The sequence below is a fragment of the Pygocentrus nattereri genome, chromosome 19 (genome assembly GCF_015220715.1).
Source record: "Pygocentrus nattereri isolate fPygNat1 chromosome 19, fPygNat1.pri, whole genome shotgun sequence".
In the NCBI taxonomy this organism is placed as follows: Eukaryota; Metazoa; Chordata; class Actinopteri; order Characiformes; family Serrasalmidae; genus Pygocentrus; species Pygocentrus nattereri.
The window spans coordinates 33,880,382-33,906,515 of NC_051229.1; the positions used below are offsets into that span (position 1 = coordinate 33,880,382).

At 37.9% G+C, this 26,134-nt stretch overlaps 1 protein-coding gene across 2 annotated transcripts in view; it reads right to left on the minus strand.

The window, feature by feature from the left end:
• pcsk7 (proprotein convertase subtilisin/kexin type 7) overlaps positions 1-26,134 on the minus strand; it is a 41,177-nt gene that overhangs the window by 5,924 nt on the left and 9,119 nt on the right. For both annotated transcript variants that reach the window (XM_017691793.2, XM_037531100.1), the window contains exons 3-11: positions 24,617-24,751; positions 23,863-24,028; positions 23,045-23,135; positions 22,656-22,710; positions 18,095-18,233; positions 17,044-17,144; positions 8,485-8,652; positions 7,731-7,835; positions 7,546-7,648 (exon numbers count right to left, since the gene is read on the minus strand). In XM_017691793.2, coding sequence (XP_017547282.1) covers positions 7,546-7,648; positions 7,731-7,835; positions 8,485-8,652; positions 17,044-17,144; positions 18,095-18,233; positions 22,656-22,710; positions 23,045-23,135; positions 23,863-24,028; positions 24,617-24,751 — 1,063 coding nt within the window. The remainder of the gene's footprint in view (positions 1-7,545; positions 7,649-7,730; positions 7,836-8,484; positions 8,653-17,043; positions 17,145-18,094; positions 18,234-22,655; positions 22,711-23,044; positions 23,136-23,862; positions 24,029-24,616; positions 24,752-26,134) is intronic.

A 26,134-nucleotide genomic window follows, 5' to 3' on the forward strand; every position in this document is an offset into this window, starting at 1 on the left:
TGCATAAAGACTACGTATCTTTACATACTTCATTCTGAATGTATAATTTCCTTCATCAGACCTATAGGTTTTATGTGGTTTAGATTTTATAATAAATAGACACAATATTTGGCTACATATACACTTGAAATAGGATTCAAAGTGCCATTAATAGGTGATAAGAGGCAATTCTTGAAGCACTTCTTATAACTTCAAAATGAATAGGCAGGGCTAAACTGCCACAGGCAAAACAGGGGAATTTATTTTTATGTATATAGTAAAGGTGGGTGAAATGCACTCAATTTCCATCACTATATTTTTTACCACTTGGACGATGACAATACCATGAAACCAAGGAAAACAACCCCACAAAAACAGTAATAATAATCATTTTTCTTATTCCTATTATTGCTCCTCTTATTATTATTATAACTGCAACTGATGACAATTACTATAGGAATTTCTATGTTCGCTTCAAATTTAAAAAAATAATACAAGGTTCAATAATAACTTCTTAAAATTCTTTAAAAAAAACCAACAGTTTGTAACTGAAAAATATTCTTCATTGTGTAAATGCTGCCCTGCACTCTAGTAGCTTCTTCAGTTCCCGGTTTTTATTAAGTTTATTATGTTTATTCAGTTTTTTTATATTTCAACCTCTCCTGATGTTTGTTTTCACCAGTTCACTCATCCTCAGTTCCATTTTGCATGTTGTATTTGGTGTATAAAATAATATTTTGCTGTATTATTGATAATTTTATCACATTAAGTTTAGCTGTTGATTTGCTCTTCTCCATTGTTAAATCTGTTTTCATTAAATCAAAGTGGAAAAACAGTGGAAAAATGGAAACTGTTGTAAAGTAGAAATCTGTGCGAACATCACATGGCACGACTGACAAAACAAAATGCTCAACAATAGATTTGTGCCGTGTAAACACTACACTGATTTTAACTTAAGAGTTATACACATGCTCATGTTTAGTTTATCTTGAGGGTGGTGGTGTTTGTGGTTCACCGATTTTGGGCTTATCATTGTATCCATGGTATCCAAAACTCAGAGAGAACGTCATTCACTTTTATACTGTTACACCTCCTACCCCTTGAATAAGCCTTGTTTTTGATGACATAACAAAAGAATGTATACAAAAGGGTTGCAGTACAGGCCGAATAGCATACTTTGAAACTTGCTGTTCACTATATTGACATGTAACAAAACTTCAGCATCAGAAAATTGAAAGGGGAAAAAAAAAAAAAAAAAAAAATAGTACATTTGACCAAATTTTTAACCGAAAATTAAAAAGCATAAATAAGTATGTAAGGAATAGTCTAAATTTAACTGCAATACATTTTCATGGTAATGAAAATGAAAAATTTAAACTAAATTAAAATTATGATCTTTCACTGTGCAGAGCCTTTCAAACAGTCTGAGCAGCAGCAGATCAACAGTAAAAATGTCAGCTGTGTGGAACTATTTTCTGGTTTCTATGTTGGACATTAGACAAGCAATTTGTAACAGCGGTTCATGTTAATTATCAAGAGAAGATACTACAGTTTCGATTCCATCTGAAAACAATAGGCAAAACAATACAAGCAGAAAGGCCCTGCGAGTACAACCATCTGCAGCCAAGAAAAAAATTGACAAACAAAAGCCAAAGTGTAAAGTGTAACTAAAAAATAGAAATAATCCTTCCACCTTGGATGGATTAGATTGCCAGTTCTGATGCTGTGAATGTTGGATCTTTATACACTGCATTAATTTAATTTCATGTAATGTATCTATTATAAGCCTATTTCAGTTTTTGGCCCAGCTATTTTTTTCTTTTTTGGCCACTGAATTTTGGCCAATGATTTTCAAGGAAGGTCACAAAATAGACAAGGAAAAAAAGTTTAGAATAAAATTTGCAAAGATAAAAGCTCTGCAACTAAGCCTACAGCCCTGTATACCACACAAAAGAACAACAGTTTTGTGGAAAAAAACAGGCAAAATATAAACCACAGTGCACATACCAAACCAAGCATAAACAAGTGATGAGCTTCTGATGAATTCAGAACTCCTTGAGGAGTCTTGTACTGCAGTTAACTGCATACTGCAAATCCCCTGAGGCTCTTGCCAGTGTGCTAGACTCTCTTTAGCACACAAACAACACATGTAAACATGTCGGCTGCTGAGAGAAAAGGGATGTTAAGCATCTCCAGGCTGCATTTCAATCTTTTTTTTTTTTTTCCCCCCAGAATGTTACTTAACATTACTTGACATTTCAGACCTTCAGTTAATTTTATCTGCTGTTTTCTTCTGTGCCTCTTCTTGAACATAGCTCTCCCAAGGAAAACCTGACCAACCACCACCGACTTAGTACTGCTGGACCTGCTTCATTTAGTCTAAAGCAGTGTGCAGTAATCCTACAGCCAAATACAAAAATCTGGTCAAATGACATGCTTTTATTTCTTTTCTAAATGTGAATAAGTACACATTCTCTGCAGAGAGTATATTTCTGCACATTTTTTAAATGCACACTTACTGTTTATGTCAAAAACATTGGGGTTTGTATTTAGGTTTTTTTTTTTTTTTTTTAAATATTTTAACCATAGCAAATTAATAGAAACCTGCACTAAAATGAGCAAAATGTCATATTTAAATTTGTTCCCTGTAGAACATGTTTTAACATATTTTTACTTCAAAAATCAACAAAATGTGTAATGCGATTGGGGATCCTTACATTTTTGCATGAAAGTGTAAATATTCGCCTTTGGTCAACAAGATGTAACATACCACAGCGAAATCCTCCATTACTTTTTCTCTCAGCATAATTTCCTACTGACTTATTCATCGCTCTGATCTCAAGTGTCATTCTAGTCCCAGTGTGGATTCTGTTCCTGAGGTCTATATATACCATTTTGCAGAATTATTCCAAACTGCGGTCCCAGAGTTATAATAAAACTTTATAAAAATAGTTAAGTATTCAGACCATAGATATATACAGGAATTATTATGGCCTATTTAAACTCAAGGCATCAACTGAGATGGTAATAAGCTAAACACATAGGGTAATTTCCAGCAGGAAAAAAACAATCAAAAAGTGCTATCCCACATTTTTCAATACCAAAACACAAAGATATTTAGTCCATAGGCGGAGCCTTATTTAGCCACACCACCATATTTTAGAGCAGAAAGTGAGACTGCATCTCTGTCCCTCATGGCCACATGTGAGCAGTTAGATTCTATTATTTTGAAGTAAATGTGTTCCAAAGTCTGAAAATCAGTGTGGAACACTAAGGATTGTCTACCGAAACATATTTTCTATAATTAAGTAAACATTTTCGTGTTTCAATTAAAAATGTTATTTTATGCACGTACAACTGTTGTTGCTACAATTGCTAGTCATATACTGGCTAACATTTTTGACATCAAATCAAAGTACAGGGTTACTCAAAGCAAACGATTTTAGTCTAAAGTCCAAAATGAGTTTGAACCTGTTCAGTAAAACGATCCATATATGGCATTTTCACACAAGTTTTTTTTGGTCCCAGGGCGTCTTCCACAAAAAGTTTAGTACGTTACGTACAGTATGAAATCTGTCTAAACCCCAGGTGCGGTCAAGCGAATATGTCCCTGGTGCTCCTGAAAACAGTAGCCTGGGATTCATTTCAAGTAAGCCCAGGTGCAGTCTGTATTATGTATGAAAGCGCTCTGCTCCTGAGGCTGCGTGCCAAATGGTTTGACTGGATCAACTTGTCGCGTTGCTTCATGTTTCGTAATGCTCGGAAAAGGGATGCTGGGGTCTATGGAGAAGATGGACAGAGGTGTGAGTGCATGCAGGGATTTGCAGCATGTTTTACTTTCCTTGTAAAGACTCTATGCACCAGTTCTGACTTTATGATTACCCTGTGGACCAGTTCTGACTTTTCTGATGACCATATGCATCATTTCTGTTTTTTTCATGATGACTCTATAAACCATTTCTCACCTTTCCGGTGATCAGCAGCCTAGAGCTGTCCAAGACAGACAGACTGACCGACCAAAAAAAGGTGTTTTCTATCCTTCACTGTTTTGCATTAATCTTCTAATGACAAAACATCTCTGTCTCACTAGTTCCTGCTAACTGAAGCTAGCTAAAAGGGGATGGGCTCCTCTTCTAGCCCTCGTTCCTCCTGAGGTCTCTCTTTCTTTCTTCATCTCTGGCTTTACTCACTGGGGTTTTGTGGATCAACACCTCTGAATCTGCTTTGAGCAATATTTATTGTGCAAAATTCTACAATACACCTACATATTCATGAATTTCATGTGCCGCCATATGGCAGCTGTCCACCAGGTTGTCCACTATGCGGGATAGACTGATTTGCGCTACCTGTGAAGCCAGTGGTTGTGAATAAAGTTGTGTTATTATCATAACTATTTTCTTCACACATTTTAACATATCACAATTACTATAATAGTAAAGAGGTATCAATTTGTTGCTGTTTTGAGTTGAAAAGCAGTGAACCCATGCTTGTAGTAGGAATCAGTCCAGCATGAAAACCCTGTTATTTTAAGCAAATATGCTTTTATCTGCATGGCAGTTAATAAGTAAACACAACTGATCTTTATTTTGTAACTTGCTCTTGCATTAGGCCAGTGAGAAACTACATAAGACAGCTGTCTTCTACAAGCCCAATTCCAATGAAGTTGGGACGTTGTGTAAAACATAAATAAAAACAGAATACGATGATTTGCAAATTTTTCAACCTATATTCAATTGAATACACTACAAAGACAAGATATTTAATGTTCAAATGGATAAACTTTATTGTTTTTTGCAAATATAAGCTGGGGTTGGGTACAAATCTCAGGTTCTCACAGCCCACCTCCCATTATAATAGGCCTACACTGAGAAACTGGCTACAAAGTAAACTAAATGCAGAGTAATTCAAGGAATGCCAGTTTAGTTCAGCTAATTTTTTAAATTTGGCTGTAAATGTATTTATATGTTCTAAGTACATAAAGCTTTTTAGGATTAAACAGGCAAAAGCACAGTGCAGTGCGGGGACAGCACACTAGAAGTTCATCCTGACTAAAAAAATTTGGGATGATGTTTGAAAGCACTGCTTGATGAATAAATCTGATAAATCTGAATTTTTACTTTTTAAACAACTAATTGTTTAATTATAGAATCGTGCATGGATATTAATTTCATATGTATATGATCTAATGACACTATGTGGTAATTTACCCAGCAGTTTCAGACTAAAAACTTACGAATGCAGCTCGGAACAGGTTGGTTTCACACAGAATTTTGATGGGCTTGAGTTGGGTTTAGACTGAAAACGTGATGTGGGTCAGGTTTGGACTGAAAATATCCTGATATGTTTCGTCTCGAGTTAGACTCGAGGAGGCTGTATTTGGGTTCAGACAAAAAGTTTAAAACACATTTACATACATCTCCTTATCCAGCCTAAGGCAGTTCAGAACCACCCATCGATACTGAAGTTATAGGGAGTTCTGTCTTAAAGGCACAGTAAATAAAATTGCCTGTTTAAACTCTAAGAGATAAACAGAGGTTGTAAAATGGTCATTTAAGGTTTAGTAAAGCTCTAAAAAGGAAATGTTGTGTACTGAAATGTGTATTTGTCTCTCACCAACACCCAGAGCCCACCAAAGGGAAATGTGTGTCTGTATTCCCTCATATTAACACACACAGACAGGACAAGGCTAGTGATTAGAGAAAAAAGACAGGCACATATTCTCTCTCTCCACACACAGCACTGCAGAACAACAGGCAATGCTACCACTCTTTCCACAGCTACTAATTATCCAGAAAACAGGATAATTAGATGTCCCAAGATGGAGACAATCCACTGAAGTCTTATTTAGAAGGAGGTCAGCATGAGAGCGTTGAAAAACAAACGTGAGAGCGAGACAGAGGGAGAAATAAGGAGAAATATAACTACACAGCCACTCCTCATTTGATAGCAGAGCTGTTTTGTGATAGCAGTGGTTAACAACAAGGGGAAATGAACAAATGGAGAGAAACAGATAGAGAGGAAAAGGGAGGGAAGAGATCTCTTGGTTTCTCTGTGCATTCAATGTTTCAAAACATTGCCTAATAAGGGCAGATCGCTGATTGCCAGTTGGCAAGGTCCTACTAAACTCTCTCTCTCCCACTCTCTTAATCTCAAACAAACACTTGCACTGCAACCAGCCTCCTGAGTAACATGTAGCTCTGGATGACAGAAAGAGATCAAATCAATTTTACACTAAAGGTCAAATCAGACTATACTTGCCAATATTAAAGGGCCAACATCAAGGGAAAAAAAGCTTTCCACTTTTTTGGGAATAAACGTTTGACATTCTAAACAAAACACTGTTAGTGTCTCAAAACCTATCGAATCACTCGACAATCAACGAAAACTAAGCTCCAAACACAGGCTGTTATTAATTCACTGTTTTTCTGATGTCACAAAAAACAACATATTCACATGTCTACACATAGCCCCATATTCAGCCTACAGCAGCTTAGCCCCGCCCATTCATGCAGCTGAATAGGAAGATATACACAGGACTGGTTTTCTGAATGAGGCATAACCGGGCACCAAATTAGAAGAGAGCTCATTTACATATATCAATTTTAAAGGCACAGTAACAAAAACAGCCTGGTCATTTTAAGAGATAAAGAGAGGTTGTAAAATGGTCATGTAAATATCAATTATGACTGTTTTTACATACATAAAACCACCTACACATCACGACAGGACAAAAATAAAAGGTCGAATCTGGGTCTTTTATTAACAGCTGCATGCAGCAATGACCAGGGTCCAAACACTCTGCATCCATGTAGCAAGACTATGCACTGACAAATATGTAAATTTGATGGACCCAGCTGCTCAATTGAATATGTTCACCAGAGCAATAGATATTGCTGCTGACAGAATAAAACCTCGTCAATTTTGTCATAATTTGAAAATCATTTGTTGCCCTTTACATTGCGTGTAATTTGATAATGAATGGACCGAAAGAAACTCTGGTCTGGTTCCACAGACTTACATTAAAAGTAAAGTAGGATTTTTTTTCTCCCGTAAAGTTAACATTTTGGAGACAGACGTTTTGGACACAAAAACAGCAATATACTTGCTTGAATGGTTAGAAAAGTGGAAATTTCCATTGTTTCGAGAGCAGAATGCGAGTCTGTTTTCTATCTACTGGTCAAAGAAAGAATTGGGTTATGACTGCTGTTGGGCAAAGAGTAAGCAAGTGTTCATTGAGTAGGCGAGTGGAGACGGTACACAGAAAAAAAACCCAAGAGAAAAAGACAGAGAGTTAAAAAGTAGGATGTTTTTAGTTATTAAGGATAGTCAGTAGTATTGGGTTTTGTGCCCTCCATTCAGTGCTAAATACTTGGTCCATTGTGGTCAACATAGGCATGCTAGGCAAACAGTCTGATTAAGGAAAGACAAGAAATAATAAATCCTTTTATGGAAAATAACCAAACTAAAGAAAATATTTAGCCATGATACACTCTAAGGTACAACAGACAAAAAGAAAACAAAAAACTGATAGGATCTAATAGGAACATTGACACACACTGCTCTTACCATTCCAGGTGAGGATGATTTTGTCTGGGTAGGCCGGGATTGTCTGCTCTTCTTTTAAAAGTGGACTCTGGTAGGACACCAAGAATGGCACAGATTCCCAAACCTGCCCCAAACAGCGCACACAGACAGACAGTTACCACATGTATCTCTGAATGTGAGAGTACAGTGATGAAGACAGGCTATACCTTTGCAGCATTGACCATTCTCCAGGCGTTGAGCAGGCCGAAGCCATGTTTGTGGCTGTGGTGAAATCCAGCTCCATTGGTCTCCCAATCTGCTTCTATGTCATCCTTAAAACAATGGTACACATGTATATAAATATTCATATAAGGAAGGCATGAAATCCATGATTGATTGTGTCGTGACATAAAAGACAGTATTGTATAACAGTTTGTAAAGATGCCACCTTTAACATGTCAATTTAACAGGTTTCTTCATTTGGTGCACATACAGGACTGTGCAAAATTCAGATAACAGCGTCAGGACTTAAAAAACAACATATGTAACAAAAACCTTATACAGAAGCCTCAACAACTAAACATAACATTTTCAGTATTTAGTGTGTACTCTCTCTCCCAGAGCTCTGCATAGTCATTTTTTCACACCTCTAAAGTCCTGTCTTAGAAGTTGGTCGCATGTTTTCCTTCTTACCAAGCAATCCTAAAGACATTCAGTGATGAGATCTGGACTTTTTATTGTGGATTGTCTTGTATCTAATTTCCTCAAAATCTCCTAAAAAATGAATAATTTCTACTTAATGGCTGTTTTGGCTAGAAGCTAGAAGAATATATGAAGGCTGGTCTCTGACTTTTACACAGTACTGTGTGCGCGTGCCCTTTTGCATGGTAATGCCTGACATCTGCTATTAAAACTTGCTATTCATCTGTCATGAGAGGAGTAATATGCATGCATGTGCATGTCACAGAAGGAAAGACATACCTTTGTGGCTGTGTATGTGATGATGTGCTGAACATCACGCCAGCTTAGACAAGGGCGCACCTGCAGCATCAGTGCCACCATCCCAGCTGCCAATGGAGCTGCTGCAGAAGTACCTGTGTGTGCATCAGTACAACCTGTTCCGTGCTGCAGCGACCAGTCTGATGTCACCTGCAAACACAAATATACAAAATCAAAAACGGTTACTATACTGCCCTCAAAACACTGGCTCCAAACCTAATCTCAGATCAGTCTCATGCTGTGAAGCAAGCCTGTGCAGTCAAATAACAGCATGTAGGCTTAAAGGGCCGATATTTTACATTTTTTGTTTTCTGTTATTCTTTCACAGAAGGTCCACTTATAACATTTATAACAGTCTTATGTGATGCAAAAAGTAATCATTTTTAACCAGGCCAATTCCTGCACTGTTGGTGACTGACTGTGAGGCTTCTCCTTCTTGTTCAAACACCGCTTTCCTTTTATGGCTCTCAAAATTAATTCCAGCTACAGCCATGATGAGATCCTGTTTACCATTTAAACAGCCAAACAAATATTTATAAGCGAAACACTATTCTCTTGTTCACAATGGCTTCACATTATTTACATGTGATTATATACCACGTCAAACTCTTATTTAAAAAAATTCAGTTTTCCATGACATGGGCTTTTACGTAACAGTTCCCCAATTATATTCGTAAACATGTGAAAACTCCTGAACACACTGGAAGGGCAGAGATTCATTCAGGCAATCAAAAGGACACATTCTTTAATGATCATGAACACTGATGATCAGGGATGTACACTGCTCAAAAAATAAAGGGAACACTCAAATAACACATCCTAGATCTGAATGAATGAAATATTCTCATTGAATACTTTGTTCTGTACAAAGTTGAATGTGCTGACAACAAAATCACACAAAAATCATCAATGGAAATCAAATTTATTAACCAATGGAGGCCTGGATTTGGAGTCACACACAAAATTAAAGTGGAAAAACACACTACAGGCTGATCCAACTTTGATGTAATGTCCTTAAAACAAGTCAAAATGAGGCTCAGTATTGTGTGTGGCCTCCACGTGCCTGTATGACCTCCCTACAATGCCTGGGCAGGCTCCTGATGAGGTGGCAGATGGTCTCCTGAGGGATCTCCTCCCAGACCTGGACTAAAGCATCCGCCAACTCCTGGACAGTCTGTGGTGCAACATGGCGTTGGTGGATGGAGCGAGACATGATGTCCCAGATGTGCTCAATCAGATTCAGGTCTGGGGAACGGGCGGGCCAGTCCATAGCTTCAATGCCTTCATCTTGCAGGAACTGCTGACACACTCCAGCCACATGAGGTCTAGCATTGTCCTGCATTAGGAGGAACCCAGGGCCAACCGCACCAGCATATGGTCTCACAAGGGGTCTGAGGATCTCATCTCGATACCTAATGGCAGTCAGGCTACCTCTGGCGAGCACATGGAGGGCTGTGCAGCCCTCCAAAGAAATGCCACCCCACACCATTACTGACCCACTGCCAAACCGGTCATGCTGAAGGATGTTGCAGGCAGCAGATCGCTCTCCACGGTGTCTCCAGACTCTGTCAGGTCTGTCACACGTGCTCAGTGTGAACCTGCTTTCATCTGTGAAGAGCACAGGGCACCAGTGGCGAATTTGCCAATCCTGGTGTTCTCTGGCAAATGCCAAGTGTCCTGCACGGTGTTGGGCTGTGAGCACAACCCCCATCTGTGGACGTCGGGCCCTCATACCATCCTCATGGAGTCGGTTTCTAACTGTTTGTGCAGACACATGCACATTTGTGGCCTGCTGGAGGTCATTTTGCAGGGCTCTGGCAGTGCTCCTCCTGTTCCTCCTTGCACAAAGGCAGAGGTGGAGGTCCTGCTGCTGGGTTGTTGCCCTCCTACGGCCTCCTCCACGTCTACTGGTGTACTGGCCTGTCTCCTGGTAGCGCCTCCAGCCTCTGGACACTACGCTGACAGACACAGCAAACCTTCTTGCCACAGCTCGCATTGATGTGCCATCCTGGATGAGCTGCACTACCTGAGCCACTTGTGTGGGTTGTAGAGTCCGTCTCCTGCTACCACGAGTGTGAAAGCACCACCAACATTCAAAAGTGACCAAAACATCAGCCAGAAAGCAGAAAGGTACTGAGAAGTGGTCTGTGGTCCCCACCTGCAGAACCACTCCTTTATTGAGTGTGTCTTGCTAATTGCCAATAATTTACACCTGTTGTCTTTTCTATTTGCACAACAGCTGTGAAATTGATTGTCAATCAGTGTTGCTTCCTAAGTGGACAGTTTGATTTCACAGAAGTTTGATTTACTTGGAGTTATATTGTGTTGTTTAAGTGTTCCCTTTATTTTTTTGAGCAGTGTATAAGCATTTAATAAACAGCATTGAAAGCATCTAAAAGCAAAGAACATGACTGTGTTATTCAAACAAAAGTTGAGATATTTGTAAAAAATTGCAAAAGCTTTTTTTATTCTGATCAGTCTCAACAAACAAAACATTCTAGCTGAATTCTCTTTTATTTTGGTTTTTACATCTGAATTTACACAACCAAATCGTAAGGCAAATTATTCAGTAACTGCATGAAATAAATGTAACATTTTATTTAGTTTTTTTTTTTTAAAGCTCTCCTGAAATTAACAGAACGTACACAGATCATACACAAAAATCTTAGACACTCTTTGTATTATTTTATATATATATAACATCTGTTCAGCTTCTTTTGTTATAAAGGTTTAAAATCCCATCACCCATTTATTTGACTGGAAAGAAGACAGTTACAGCCTCATACCACACCCACCTTTTGAATGTAGCTTATGAAATATGAAAGTTATGAAGAATATGATAAAGTGCATTTTGGAACCACCGGTGGTCTCACGGAGTTTAAAAGGGTAAGGCGGACATCTTTTATCCTATAGAAATGCTCCACTCAAATGATGAAGCCTGATGGAAAGAGCTGCAGCAACTAAGACTCAGGGTAACAAAGAGATAACGAAACCAAAAAAAAAAAAAAAAAAAAAATCAAGAGGATGTAAAGCTGTGATTAGTTAAACAGCACTTACAGGTTTACAGTAGCATATGATTAAGTGAAGCAGCTGGGAGGTTATGCAAACAAATAAAAGAGCCTGGCACATGAAGAATGTCTAAACAACTGCACAGACCTGGGGGTGCTATGTTTATGAGTGGGAGCCAAAATGCCGTGTGTTAGATTACTAAGAAGTCTGAAGATTTCTTTCAGCTGAACACATGCACATACAGCAAAGACTAAGGGTGTGAGAGCATAACATTACACTTCCAGTTATTTCTGCCTGAATGGCAGTCTCAGTCTCTGAGTTATGGGCTCCTGCCCACATCAGAGTAAGTGACCTAAATCCAAAACTATGCATTCTATTGTTACAAAACAAGCATCATATTGTTCAAAAGGAGTCCCTCAAGGCATAATGGGGTCAAAAGCAGTACAGTACTGTGAAAAGTCATAGACCACTCTCTTATTTATTTAACCTTCAGTCAAAACAGCTATGAAGTACAAGATACTTCTTTTTTAAGCATCAGAAAAAATAGTTCAAATAGTTTATAGTGTAAAATAGTTCATAGTATGTTTTCAGTTTTAAAAAGAAATGTACAGCAATGTTTTCCACATTTCCAAGGTTCAGTTTTAGAAGTTGGTTGCATTTTCCTGCTTAACATGATCCAAGTAATCCCAATAACAAATTCAGATTCATCAGTCAATGAAGCCTCACATCTCAGATGTCCATTTTCAGACTTCAAGTGCAAATTCTTATCTTTTTTCTGCATTTCCTCTTCTTAGTAATGGTTTCTTTAATGGAAAGGTATAAGAGTTAAAGTAGCAGTAAAGTAAAACAGTGGACAACTTAAACAATGATAGATTTGATATAGTGTTGTAATTTTCTGTTATGTGTATATATTTCCTGCTTAATTTTTCGACACTGAAAATATATACTTTGTACTTTGTCATTTTGACCGAAATTACAAACACAAAACGGTGGTCTCTGACTTTGGCACACTACTGTAATGCTGGCTGATGTACTTACAACCATAATTCCAAAAAAGTTGGGATACTGGGTAAAATGTAAATAAATGTAAATAAAAACAAACTGCAATAATTTGCAAACCTTTTAGACCTGTTTTTTATTCACAACAGAACAAGGAACACATCAGATGTTGAAAGTGAGACATTTTACCATTTAGTTGGAACAGGGCCATCTACCATTGTGTTCTTTTCACAACAGTCTGTAAATGTCTTGGAAGTGAGGACACCAATCACTGCAGTTTTGGGAGAGGAATGTTGTCCTATTCTTGTCTGATGTAGGATTCTAGCTGCTCAACAGTCCTGGGTCGTCTTTGCTGGATTTCGTTTCATGATGCGCCAAATGTTTTCTACTGGTGAAAGGTCTGGACTGCAGGCAGCCAGTTCAGTACCTGGACTCTTTGTCTGTGAAACCATGCTGTTGTGATGGATGCAGGATGTGGTTTAACATTGTCTTGCTGAAATATGCAAGGCCTTCCCTGAAAAAGACGTTGTCTAGATGGGAGCATATGTTGCCAAAACCTGTATATTTTGTTCAGCATTAATGGTGCTTTCACACATGTGCAAGACACCTACGCCATGTGGACTAATGCTCCCTCATACCATCACGGATACTGGCTTTTGAACTGTGTGCTAATAACAAGCAAGGAATTCTTTAGTTTGGAGGATGCAGTGTCCATCATTTCCAAAAAGAATTTTAAATTTTGATTCACCTTGGCCCATTTTAAATGATCTTGGGCCCAGAGAAGACGGCAGCATTTCTGCATTGTGTTGACATATGGTTTCTTCTTTGCATGATACAGCTTTAACTTGCATTTGTTTATTTGCACTGTGAACTGTGTTCACAGACAGGGATTTCTGGAAGTGTTTGAGCCAATGCAGTAATTTCCACTACAGAATCATGCCTGTTTCAATGCAGTGCCGCATGAAGGCCTGAAGATCACAGGCATCCAATATTGACCATCGGTCTTGTCACTTGTGCACAGGGATTTCTGCTGATTCTCTGAATGTTCTAATGACATTATGTACTGTAGATGGTGGGATGTCCAAAGTCTTTTACATTGAGGAACATGTTTCTCAAATTGTTCCACAACCTTTAGACATAGTTTTTCACAGATTGGTGAAAATCTGCCCATCTTTGCTTCTGAGAGACTACCTCTCTAAATTGCTCTTTTTTGATACCCAGTCATGTGAGTTAGTTGTTAGTTGTGAAAAAAAAAAAACAGCTGAAGGAGCATTTATTAGTACCACTTACTTTTCCAGCCTTTTTTGCCCTTTCCCAACTTTTTTGAGATGCATTGCTGCTATCAAGCTCTAAATGAGTTAATGTTTTTCATGAAATGGTAAAAAGTCTCACTTTCCACATCTGATATGTGCTCCATGTTCTATTGTGAATATAATAAGGGTCTATAAGATTTGCAAATCAATGCATTCTAGTTTTATTTACATTAATTTATTTGGTTTGTATGACATTGATATTGAAGACAATGATATCAGTTGTTAGTTTTCTCTGTATTATTAGCAATATATATATTATGTTATTGTTATATATCTGATAGATGACGGGTATTTTTTCCATGATCTTAAGCTCATATAGTAGCAGTTTCCCTGAAGCTGAAGCAGTTTTCCTTATTATATCCGGGACCTTGCTTACTTAGTTAACTGAAGTTAACTGCACTGTATGTCGTTTGGTGCTTCAGACTTGTTTTGAAAAACCAGTCCAAAATACACACAAAAGCTAGATAAATAGCCAGCTTCCATTCTGGAAATGTGGCTTGTGTCTGGTTAATGTTCATAATGCTGAGTAAGGTTCCCTTGGTATTATTTTAAGGGAAGAAAACAGAACAAAACAGCTGAATCAAACAAGATATGTCACATCTGCAACACATTCCCTGAGCATAGAGCAGCAGTACTCATGAAGCATGGTGTCATTAACTTTATTAATGTCAACTTAAATAACGTCTGATACTGCAATGCTAGGTGTGTAATGACTCAATAAGTTTTTAAATGTGCAACAAAACAAGAAATTAATCTCCCAACTATTCAGACTATGCTAATGTTAGTTCCTCTCTTCATGTAGGTCCATTTCAATTGCCAGTTCTCTGGCTTGCTCTGTTATATCAGTCTTTCTGCGTTTAATCAGCCACCCAGCAACTTGCTGACATATCACATGGATCCAAAGGTTTGAACCTACTGTCCGTCAGACATTTAAAAAGAACAAATGGTCATTCCTCATGTAAAGCTACATGCCTTAAAAGAACACTCTTGACATTTTTCAACTAAATCTCTATCTGCAGCATCTATAGCACATGGCCAATTACCATGGACAATAAGTTTGAGTTATTTTCCTGAACTCAGCAAAGGAACAGAAAATCTGTTGGCTCCAAACACACTTACAACAGAAACCAAAGGGCAATTGCTTCAACATCTGCACACTGGTTTCTATTAAAAACAAGTTTACTCTTATAAATCAAACAGAGTTCTTAGAGCAATGGCATACATGTCCTCTAATACTTTTTGCCAATATATCAACTCACTGCAAGGTTTGTGTGTAAAGCAGCCTCATCATACAGAGTGTTTAGCACAGCAATAACAGATTTTTAACAAATGTCTTGTGTACAATACTGCACAAAAATCAAGAGACCTTCATTCATTTAGATTCCAGTCAGAACAACACTGGGCAGAAAAACAGAAAAATATATGTAACAGAAAATTATGCAGAAGCCTCAGCAACTTAATATATCAACATTTTTTCAGGATCTTGTGTTTCCACCTTTTATTACAACTTCCATTCTTTTAAGGAGACTTGCTTTCAATGAAAGAAATCAAATTCAGTCAAAGAAATCTGCAGGGATATTTTTCCACACTTCCAAAGTTCAGTCTTAGAAGTTGGTTGCATTTTCTGCTTTTCATGATTCAAGCAATCCACATTCAATGATGCTGAGGTCTGGACTCTGGGGTGGTCAGCACACTGTTCTGAGAACATCAGCCATCTTTTTTGTTTGATTTGCAAATTTTTTCCTTCTCCCCCCAACTTTTTCTCAGTTATAAACAGCTACACATTCTTTCAGACCCACAGCATTGAGCTGTATTCTCACAGTGGAAGGACGGACAGAAACACCTGCAGATTTTCCACATCTGAAGCAAGAGTGGAAATTTAAGTGCTGTTTATCTGATGGCCTACCAGGTTTTGTACAGTTGTTAAGAGTCCCATTTTCTCTGTATAATTTTTTGGACTCTTGTACTCTTTGGAAACTTGTACTTAATGGCTGTTGTGAACGGAAATTAAATAAAAAGGCTTTTGAACAGTACTATAAATAGATGGAACCTGCAAAAAATGATAAAAAACAAAAGTTCTAAAGGACAAACTCTGTTTTCTGAAAGACAGACTAACACAGCCAAGCAGTCTTGTAAAATAAATCTCATTATTGAAGATTAGTAGAAGGCAGAAGGAAATCTTGAATACAATTTTTCAGTCTGGCTGAGGTTTTGGACAGTTGCAGTGGCTTGAACACATTTGAGGTCGATGTATTTGAGCTGCCAAACCATGTCACCAAGGACACAAGGGTAAACAATGCCAAACAGAGCCTTACATTACAAGCTTTTCAAGCATGCCTTTTCTAATGTTCTTCCCACAGCTATTCGCCTGGCTCTGTGCGTGCACATGTAATAATGATCTAAATGTCCTCTCTCGAAACACATACACTTTTCCAGGCTAGCAGACATGCATGATCCATCAGCACTACTGTAAGCTACTCTACACAGTCTACAGTCCTGGGGCAAATGTGTAAATATCAGCCTTGTCATACAAACTCATAACAGTGTCAAAACTCTAAAGGTATATGTTAGACACGTCTTAGCTTGGATAATGTCAGAAGGGGCCCAGAGCACACACTTTACTGCCACTTGGGAGCCGACATGGACGAAAACATACTCAAAAACTGTGACCACTTGCTGCCTGCCTTTCAGCATGACCACACATTACCAGGCGAAGTTGCACAAAAGCTTGACTACAAATTGATTATGGTGTCAAAATGACAAGCTTCCAGTCTCCTTAAACGAAGATGCGAAGCGTCTGGCTGTTGATTTGTAGGTCTTGCAGCACTCCTACAGCAAGCTCAAAGCACAGCATTACACATCTCAGTATTTCTGGCCACAACTTATTATTTATTAACTTACTTTTTATTAAATAGTGATATAGTGATAACTCTGGAATATAGCACAAGCAGAAAGGTACTGCAGTAAACATACAAATACATTGATGCATTAAAATGTAGTAAGCAATGGGCCCTGGTTAAGCCTAGGTCTAACAATTCTCCACGGACACTGAAATTTTGTCATTGCTTATTTATATTTTGCTTCACAGTTAAACAGTTTTGGTTAGAGAGCTGCAAATCACTTAGATTGGAAAGACTGTAAGGTCACAAACTCAGCAAAAATTATAAAACGTAAGCAAAGGTAGCATCAAACATCATGACAACAGGATGTAGTTACTCACAATGCTGCGTTGTTGTTTTCCTCCACTGCTGAAAGTGACAGCGAGCATAGACGCACACTCTTCTGCATAGAATGGTTTTCTCCCGTTCTCATCTACTGCTCCTAAAACGTGGACACAAAGAAACTGTCCATTCACTCTCAGTGAACAGTTAATATACCACTAACAGGAGTGGAACAGGTGGAACAGAGAAACTACTATACAAGGTAAAGTACAGGGTATGAAAAATGTTTTGTAGTGTAATAACATCGCCAATTCTCCCTCAAGTGATCTCAAACTAACATTTTTTTTTCCGCTTGAAGAATGCAGTTCACTAGAAATGAAAAGGCCTTTCATGTGTTAGAGTACGCTCGAACACAGTCAAATAAGAGTGTGTAGCGTGCATTTTCAAGAAAATTCAATAACAATGCACCAACTGTAAAGCAGATTTGGACATGGCACAAAAAAGTCAGTCTGTGCAGGACAAAGGGATCTGGACGACCACCAGTATCGGAAGATACTTCACATTTGTTTATAAAATTCACATCCCTCTGAATTTCATGTTAGGATTTTGATAAATAAATCTTGTATTGTTCAAGCCTATTTAAATTTTGCTTGCCATGTAGTTACTCAGATATTCACTTTTTCAATTTTGTTGGGTCACCCTGTACAGTGTCAAAATATTTCTCAATTAAAAGTGGAACTAAGGCTTTTTTTCTATTTATTAATTTATTTTTTCATTAAAGTGATACTTGGCATGAGCTGATCATATACTACTTTTGTTTTGATGGGAAAGGAAGACAAAATTAGCGTACTGTGCACAGTGTGCCAATGTACAATACTCATAATAGTAAAGTGGTACTAACATATACAGCAATAATACTCCATTTATTTTCCAGCTGTAAACTGCTTGATCCAAACTACATTTTTTGAGTTTTTAATGGGCAATAACGCATATTTATTCAGTTCAATTTTCATATTAAAATCTGCCCTTGCTGATGGTAATGACATTTAAACAATGAAGTTTGTAGTCCAGCTGAATGAAAGATTAAGAAAGAAAGGATGCACTTCTTACCAATAGTCACAGTATAGATGGAGTTAGCATAGCCATCGTAGTTGCAGTTGTCATTATACTGTCCGCCGTTGCCACTTGCAACAACAAAAATGCTTCCAAAGCCTTTCCTGCCAGCTATAACACCATGTTGTAGGGCTGCCTGTGAAGAGTGGACAGAGGACATGGTTAAAAAATGACCTCAGCAGGATGAGACAAGCAGGCAGAGAAAACCCAGAGTTGACGACCATCACTCCTGCTTGTAATTAAGAAGAAAGGACATTTCAGGACTGTTCTGAAACTTGTAAACATGTCATTTTGTTTATTACCCTAAAACATGCAAAGCGAAGCAAAGCTGCAGGGTATTATTTCATGTAGGTCGAACACAAACTAAGGACCATTCTCTGTTAGCTCTACTATAATATTAAAGAGGCATTCCTTAATGGTTTCCTGGTTTTCCTTTCCCTTGGAATGTGTTCTGTGCTAATGGTTATGGAGGAGGTGCAGTGGTAGCACCGAACAGTTCGGTCAGTGATTTTCTTTCTTTTCTTCTGCTGGTCAACAGGCATTTGTCTTCAAGACAGATTATCTATTTTACAGGGAAAGTAAAGATACACAGCCAACATAGCCTGGCGATCACCTTACTTGTATTTTGAAGTCCTTCCTCAACTCACGAGTGGCTTTCATTTGACTAATCTATTCTGTTCATTCAAATGAGACAGTTATATGTCTGGGGGGAAAAAACAGTCTTTCTAGCAGTAACGTTGGCTATCTGCCTTCCTTTTGCATTTACCAGCTAACATAAATAAAATAATAAATGAATGAATGCAAAATAATCTGCACCCCAAAATTTCACCCCAAAGCAGTCCTTTTTTTTGAAGGTTCTTCCCAGACTCAAGATATATCAGAAGGGAGTTTTCCTAGGCAGCAGGCTAGCATGGTTACCACAGATATTGGTGTTTTTTTTTCATTTTGGTTGCAGTGTCCCTTTAAAAAGCTTCAGAGTCTTGCTTCATAAGGCACCTCTGCCCACTGGCTCCACTGATTCACATTCCTCACATCCAAATGCACACTAAAACTTGATAAAGATGCAGCCACTCCACAAATTATTTCTTATTTCATAACCCTCCTTAGCTCTGTAAAAATATCTACTGGAGCGCAGCAATTATTGGGATTTAGCTTATTGGGCCACTGAGAGAGACTGAAATAACCATTACAGAACTTCAGCGAAGTTTCCAAAGTGCCTGCCAGGCAGAGGAAGGGACGCAGGAGGAACAAACGAGCATCTGATGGCATGCTGAAGTATTAACATCTAACTTAAAGCGTAGTTTCGACGGAAAGCATCGACTATGTCAGCATACTCATCTTTTAGTGTGTGTGTGTGTGTGTGGCGGGGGGTGGGGGGTGGTGTGGGGTAACTGCACAAATATTATTATAAACCTTGCAATGTTAAGAAGACAGCAGCTTGTAAGGCTTAAACCAAACACTCTTCCAAGTGTTTTGTGTAGGCTCACATTTATTTTGGTGGAACATGGATGTGGCAAATGAGGACAGAAACAATCAGATTTCATGTGTTTAGACAAAGGAAAGATACGACGTGATGGAAATGTAGGGAAACAAATCAGATTTGGCTGCACGCCTAAGCACAGACACGGCGGCTTAAGCGCAGCTTCTAATCTCTCGCCAATCTCTAGACTGATTTATTATTCATTCTTAAGACTAATTAAAATCTTAACCCTCAATATGCCAATGTGTTCCAACCACATAAATTACCAAAAGGACTCAAATGCTGCCCCAACTAGTAAAATTAAACACATTTTTAGCAAAGAACTTCTTTCCAAACTTCTTCGTTCAGATGCAAAAAACATCTGGATCTGCTATAATTTCACTGTGTAACTGAATGGACTGCTTCTCAACAGCAAAGGATCCATGGGGATCCAGAAATTCTTGACTGACAGGAAAAAAATACTTGAACAAAGCCAGTAACAACAAAACAAGAAAAGAAAAAGTAAAGTGCTTGACTTCAGCGATTCTCTCATGAGGAAATCAATGCTGTATGGCACCTACCAAAAGCTCCAAGACACAACTATGGACCACAGAAAGTGTAATAAATCATTTATGCCACTTTTGCTCTGTCTAGTCCTGCATTACATATCTGCATACATGGCTACCAAATGAGTGAACGCAGTGCATTATTTTCAAGCCATCTATCTAACAATGCTAAATGATAAACATTGCTGCTAAGAAAGAGCATTCGATTCCAGCTAACCAAAGCGCTGACAGAACTTTAGATGATAATGATTCAAATGTGAGGGAGTGAAGTTGAGAAGCCAGTGATGATGGGACAGAAATGAGATATTAAACATGTTCTGTGGTGTTTGGATGTGTAACCTGATCAGGAACTTAATGTTAGCTTAGCGAGTAGCTAACAGACCGAGCCAGCGCAACCCACCACAGTACAGGCTTGCTCCTGACTACCTGCTGCTCTGCTGAAACAATGTAGATGATAAAAGCTCATATTTGAGAGTTTAAGTAGAGTAAACGGTGTTGGAGTGACAGAAAGGTGTAATCAGACCTGTTCTTTGTCTGGGACTGTAGCGTTTTGGCATCAGACAGACAAATCAGCAGCATTGGACAGATGTTTAGATTGGAGTGATATTTCAAACTGATACAGCTGGGCAATCTGACAATATCATTAAGTGTGTCTACGTGCACCTAATAATAACTGCAGAAAATCAGAATGCATTCAGCATCTTTACACACATTGGGTAATCAGAAAAGGGGAAAACCCCATAAAACATTGAATTACTTATAGGGAAAATATGAATATGCATCATCAAGATGATGTATAATCGAATTTTTGATTTAATTAAGCATGTAGTTGGCTTCCATTCCAAAAGCTGTATGCCATTTCTGGTAGAGCATTTTCTTTTCGCACATGTGCAGACTGAGAAAAACGAAAGAAATCAAAGTAAGCTCTCTTTATCAGATTTCTTAATCAGATTTCTAGGCTTTAATCTCATCTAAAGAATCAAAGAATGCTGTTTACATGACCAATTGAATAATCAGACAAATGCTGAAATATTATAATGATCAGAATATTAGGTGCATGTAAATACATTCATTATTGTGAGAAATTAACCCACAAAATGCCATAATCCTGACATGCTTTTCTGAGCATGTGCATTTTGTCAGCTCCCAAGTGCATGTTTGATTGCAAAGTGTATAATTAGTGACTTAGTGAAGTATTGTATGTGAAATGTTGAACATTAAATCAATGGATTCAATTTGATAGTATTTTTAAAATGCCACATTACTTTGTCTGGTCCAACTGTTCAGATATCAGAAAAAAGAAATAGTGTGATACATCATGCATCTTGTAAAGATCTTTAAATATCTTATTACATTTCTTGTCGTTTTGCCCAGCTTGACAAACCTTTATTTCATGACGCATTTACTGTACTCCAGAATATTTAGGTGACGCAGAGTTATTGTGCTAAAATCTTTGCATTTTATTAACTTTACTGAATCTGTAACCCTGCAGAAAGAAATACTATATTTCTCCATAATGCTAAATCAGGGAGATCTATTCCCAATTTCGACATTTTGTAAATGTTTACATATCGGAACTGGAAGATATGTACATTAAAATACTGGACACTCACAATACCCATGTTGGTGCATCCCTATAAATACATAAATATACCAAGAAAAGCACAGTCAATCTATTTATGGTGATTCTCATGTATGCTACAAAACAAAATAAATGCAACGTGAATATCTACTACTACTATTCATCTTATACAGTGTCCTTTCCACTACAAGGACCTTGGAAAAAAGTACTCAAAGCCATCTTTTTGAAAATATTTCAGTCTTCCTGTAGATCAACTAATGCATCTCTCCCTTTGTGTAAGCACATATATAATTAAGTATGAAAATCAGTGAAATAAAGCCTAGACTAATCCAGCTGGGGCTTGGAGCTGGGTTATTGGACATTTGACAGAGACCAAAATCACCACAAGGATGATCCAGCCAAAAAACACAAAGTCTATCTTGAAATTTCACAATGCTTAGCCTTTCTTATTTTTGTGATATGTTGAAACAGACAAAAAAGCATCAGCAGTGCCAGATTTAAAAATCAAAAACTAAGAACACGATGTTCGTCTTCATCGTTTACATCCTGGTCTGCACTTCATTCAGTTATACAATACCAATTATGTGCTCATTGTAATGAAACATACAGCTGATTTAAGTACATTTAGTTAAGTATGTATAGCTTTAAGTACTGACAAAATCTACAATATTCTCAGAAAAGTGCATGTGCCTTAATATAACAATTTATCTTGATTATGACAGTCATATCTCCTGCATCTAACAATATGTATTTTATTGTTTCATTCCCCCTAAGGAGTTTGAGAAAGTAGTTTCTGCAAGCTCCATTAATATGTAACAAGTAATGAGAGAACATAGGTAGTGCTTTATGACGGTGCCCTCTGCAGGAGAAGAAAGGATGAACAAACAATAATGCTGGAACAGCCCATGAATTCCACACTGTTAGGACAAAAATGTAAACGCCAGCACTGACCTTGCCCAGAGGATGAGGTCCATCAACAGTGCGTCCATCATCATCTGGACCCCAACTACAACAGAGATGACATCAGGTATTTCAGAGTCTTAGCTGCTGTGATCATGGCTTACAAGTTACCCAATGTCTTCATTCAGAAATGACACAAACTAGTAATATCTTCTTCAAATGCAGGATCATCAAATTAGTATCTCCACGGACATCAAAAATTTCTCAGAGTGCAAGAGAAACTAAATTGGTCTTTTGAGGACTACAGAGTTGCTATAGTGTAAGAAGCTGTGCTACCAATTAAATTGCATAAAATCAGTAACACAGCAATAGTAAAGAAAGAAATAAGGTATAACGTGACCTACAGGTAATTTTACACTAAACTTGATTAGAATAAATACCTGCAGCTGTAAACATCATTGATCTGGTAATGTTTATTAAAAGCCACTGCCTCCATGCTGTCTGTGAGTGGTCCATCCAGAACTCTGATCCCTAAAAAAGCCAACAGTGAGACAAAGAACATTTTTTCAGCAGCATTCTGCTGGCCTCCTAGAATAGCTCATGCAGGACATGGCAGAACAATCATCAAACTACATTACTTATTTACTACTGCTAATTTGGGGTCATTTATGCTACCTTTGCAATTTAACCTCTACACAGTTATGTGGGACTGAATTAAGGCTGTAAAATGAATAATTTCTATATTGAAATCCCAATTTGAATGAGTACATTTTTCAAATTGCAAGCGCTGCCAATTGAATTATAGCCTATACTACCAACAGCACAGTAGTCTTAATTGGGGAGATTTCATTTAAGAGATAACATGGAAATATATCAGAAGCAAATCACACACTCATGTGCTGTGCACACGACGATACATCCACAAATAATGGGCAGTCATTCACACTGTGTTTATCATTTAAGCTTCAAGCCAAAAAACGTAAATGTGTTCTGCAATAGCAATTCTAAAAAAGAACTGCAATTTAAATTACAGTCACAATACTGGTCAGAAAAACCACTCAGCCCTAGATCACATAAAACTTAATTCATTTGAAATGTCTGAAATAGCACAGGTGTTCTCATGAAGTTCTCAAGAAGACAGGTCACTGAAACTGATCTGCACCAGCTAGCACTTACATTCACTGGCTAAGTAAAGTTCTCTTTCTGTGCTCACCTTCAGGAGAGCTTCTGAAACTCATACAAGCCTCTCATTACCCACCTGCCACTCTGCTGCCATATGCCACACCCACAGCACAGAAGCTATTGTTGGACACAGCAGCGATTTCACCCGCACATCGAGTTCCGTGGTGGTTATCGCTGCGGGCATCAGGGTGAGGCATGGGATCCGGGTCGTTTGAGTTCAAGTCGTAACTGCCCTCTGCACACTAAATCAGCATATGGTGAAATGAGTGTGTGTCTTTTTATTACCTTAACAACATGCTAGGTGTGCAATAAGGCTCAACATCATTGTGCAACTGGGAATATCACTTGCAATAGTTAGATGGCAGAAGTAAAAGGTGGGGTGCCTTACATAAAATAGATTTTTAAACAACTATTGCTCATCAAAATAAATAATTTATAATTAAATAATTCAGAGAGATGATAACTGATAATTTAGTATATTTGTTTAAACATAATTATTATAGTTTAATATAAAATATAATTAGCATATATTATATTAGAATTTGAAATATTCAAGGTAAGAAAGTTTTGTCTGCTCAATAATTGTGCAACTGCACATTCCTAGTATTACATAACCTTGATGCTAATAATTAGCATAAAACCCTTATCACATGAAGAGTCAGGTGGTATGAACTGGGTCCCCCCAATGTTAAAATGAAATCTATATAAATGCTGCAAGGCACAGTGCAATCTCAGACTGTAGTAAAATAACTACAAAACTAGAATTTCATCTATATTGTACAGGTGTACAACATGGGAGACTTTAGGGAAAAAAATTCTGGTCCACTCACATAGTTGGGCTGAATGTCCTCCAATGTGTGCTGCACCCCATCATCCACTACAACCACAGTGACGCCCGCTCCTGTGATGTTCCGCTCCCACACCCCTGTCACGTTGATGTCCATACCATGTTTCACATCATTGTGCTATAGAGAGAAGGAGCAAGGATTAAGCAGATACACAGCGACAAAATAATGCCAATTAAATGGGAAAAGTTCACACTGAATCTGATTCCCTGTCATTCCAATACTGAACCAATGCATTAGCGCAGTGATTTTCAACCAATGTTTTAATAGCGTTTTTATACAATAGTTAGACATTTAACTAGTTAAGCAATAGAACACGAGAGGGAGGTATGGTGAAATAACAGCGCAGATAGAACGCTTCTCAACCAATCAGCTTGCGTAGCCGGAATTAATTGATATATAATGTTATTTTAAATATGACGAATTATTTGCAACAACAGAACATCATATTTAGGTTGACTACATTCATTAGTCTGGCAAAACACCAGCTATGTTTGTATGTTCTGTGCAAGTCAATGTAAAATGTTTCCCTTTTTGATTATATGGAACTAATCCATTACTGACTGATAGTTACAAACAGGGCCATTCAAAAAGAAAGGTCCAGAGGCTGGGCCACCTATAAGTGAAACAGCCACCGTTCACAGACTAAAATCTAGCACAACAAGCAGTGAACTTTATTATGCCGCAACAAAAACAAACAAGGAGAATGTCTTCAGATGACAAAGATGTCCTTTCCTTTGGACAAATGATGATATTAGATGGGCTACTTCCCGTTTTGGGAAAGTAAAAGAAGCATGGAGAGTTTTACCACCTCATTTAGGAGCTGGAACTTTATGAGAGCATTCACATACAAATTCAAGGCGTGTTCAATCTTAGTTTGAGCCTTGTTCGAGTTGACTTTGGAGTTTTCTGCGACAAAAAGTTCCAGTTGATGAGACACAACTACTTCATCAGCTTGGCTGTTGTCATGCCAACAGCAGAGTTCAGGTCGCCGATAGAGTGTGCAAAAACATATCAGAGCATGAATAAACTATGGTCATAGTTTTGCCATTTGAAAAGTTGTATTTGACATGCAAAATATTATTTGTTCCAAATACGCTCTAATTTAATGTACTGTCCTCAAACACTGCACAAATAAATCACATTAGGTGCAAGGCCTTTAGGCTTCACAATTCTGAGAACAGAGATTGAGTGACTACCCCTATATGCGGTACGATCAGAGGTCTTTTCAAATATAACAAAGTTTATTCTACTGAGGCTCTGAAACCAAAGAAATTATACTGTAAACTGGAGGCTAAACATAGTGAATATGCATCTAAAATTACTGAGCCAGACCTACTCATGCAGCTTTCAATTCTTCAGCCTGGCATTCAGCCTCATTCATTAGTCTGGCAAAATACTAGCTGTGTTTACATTTTATGCACAAGTCAATGTAAAATGTTTCTCTTTTTGATGATATGGAACTAATCCATTATTAATTAATGGTTATAAACAGGGCCTTTC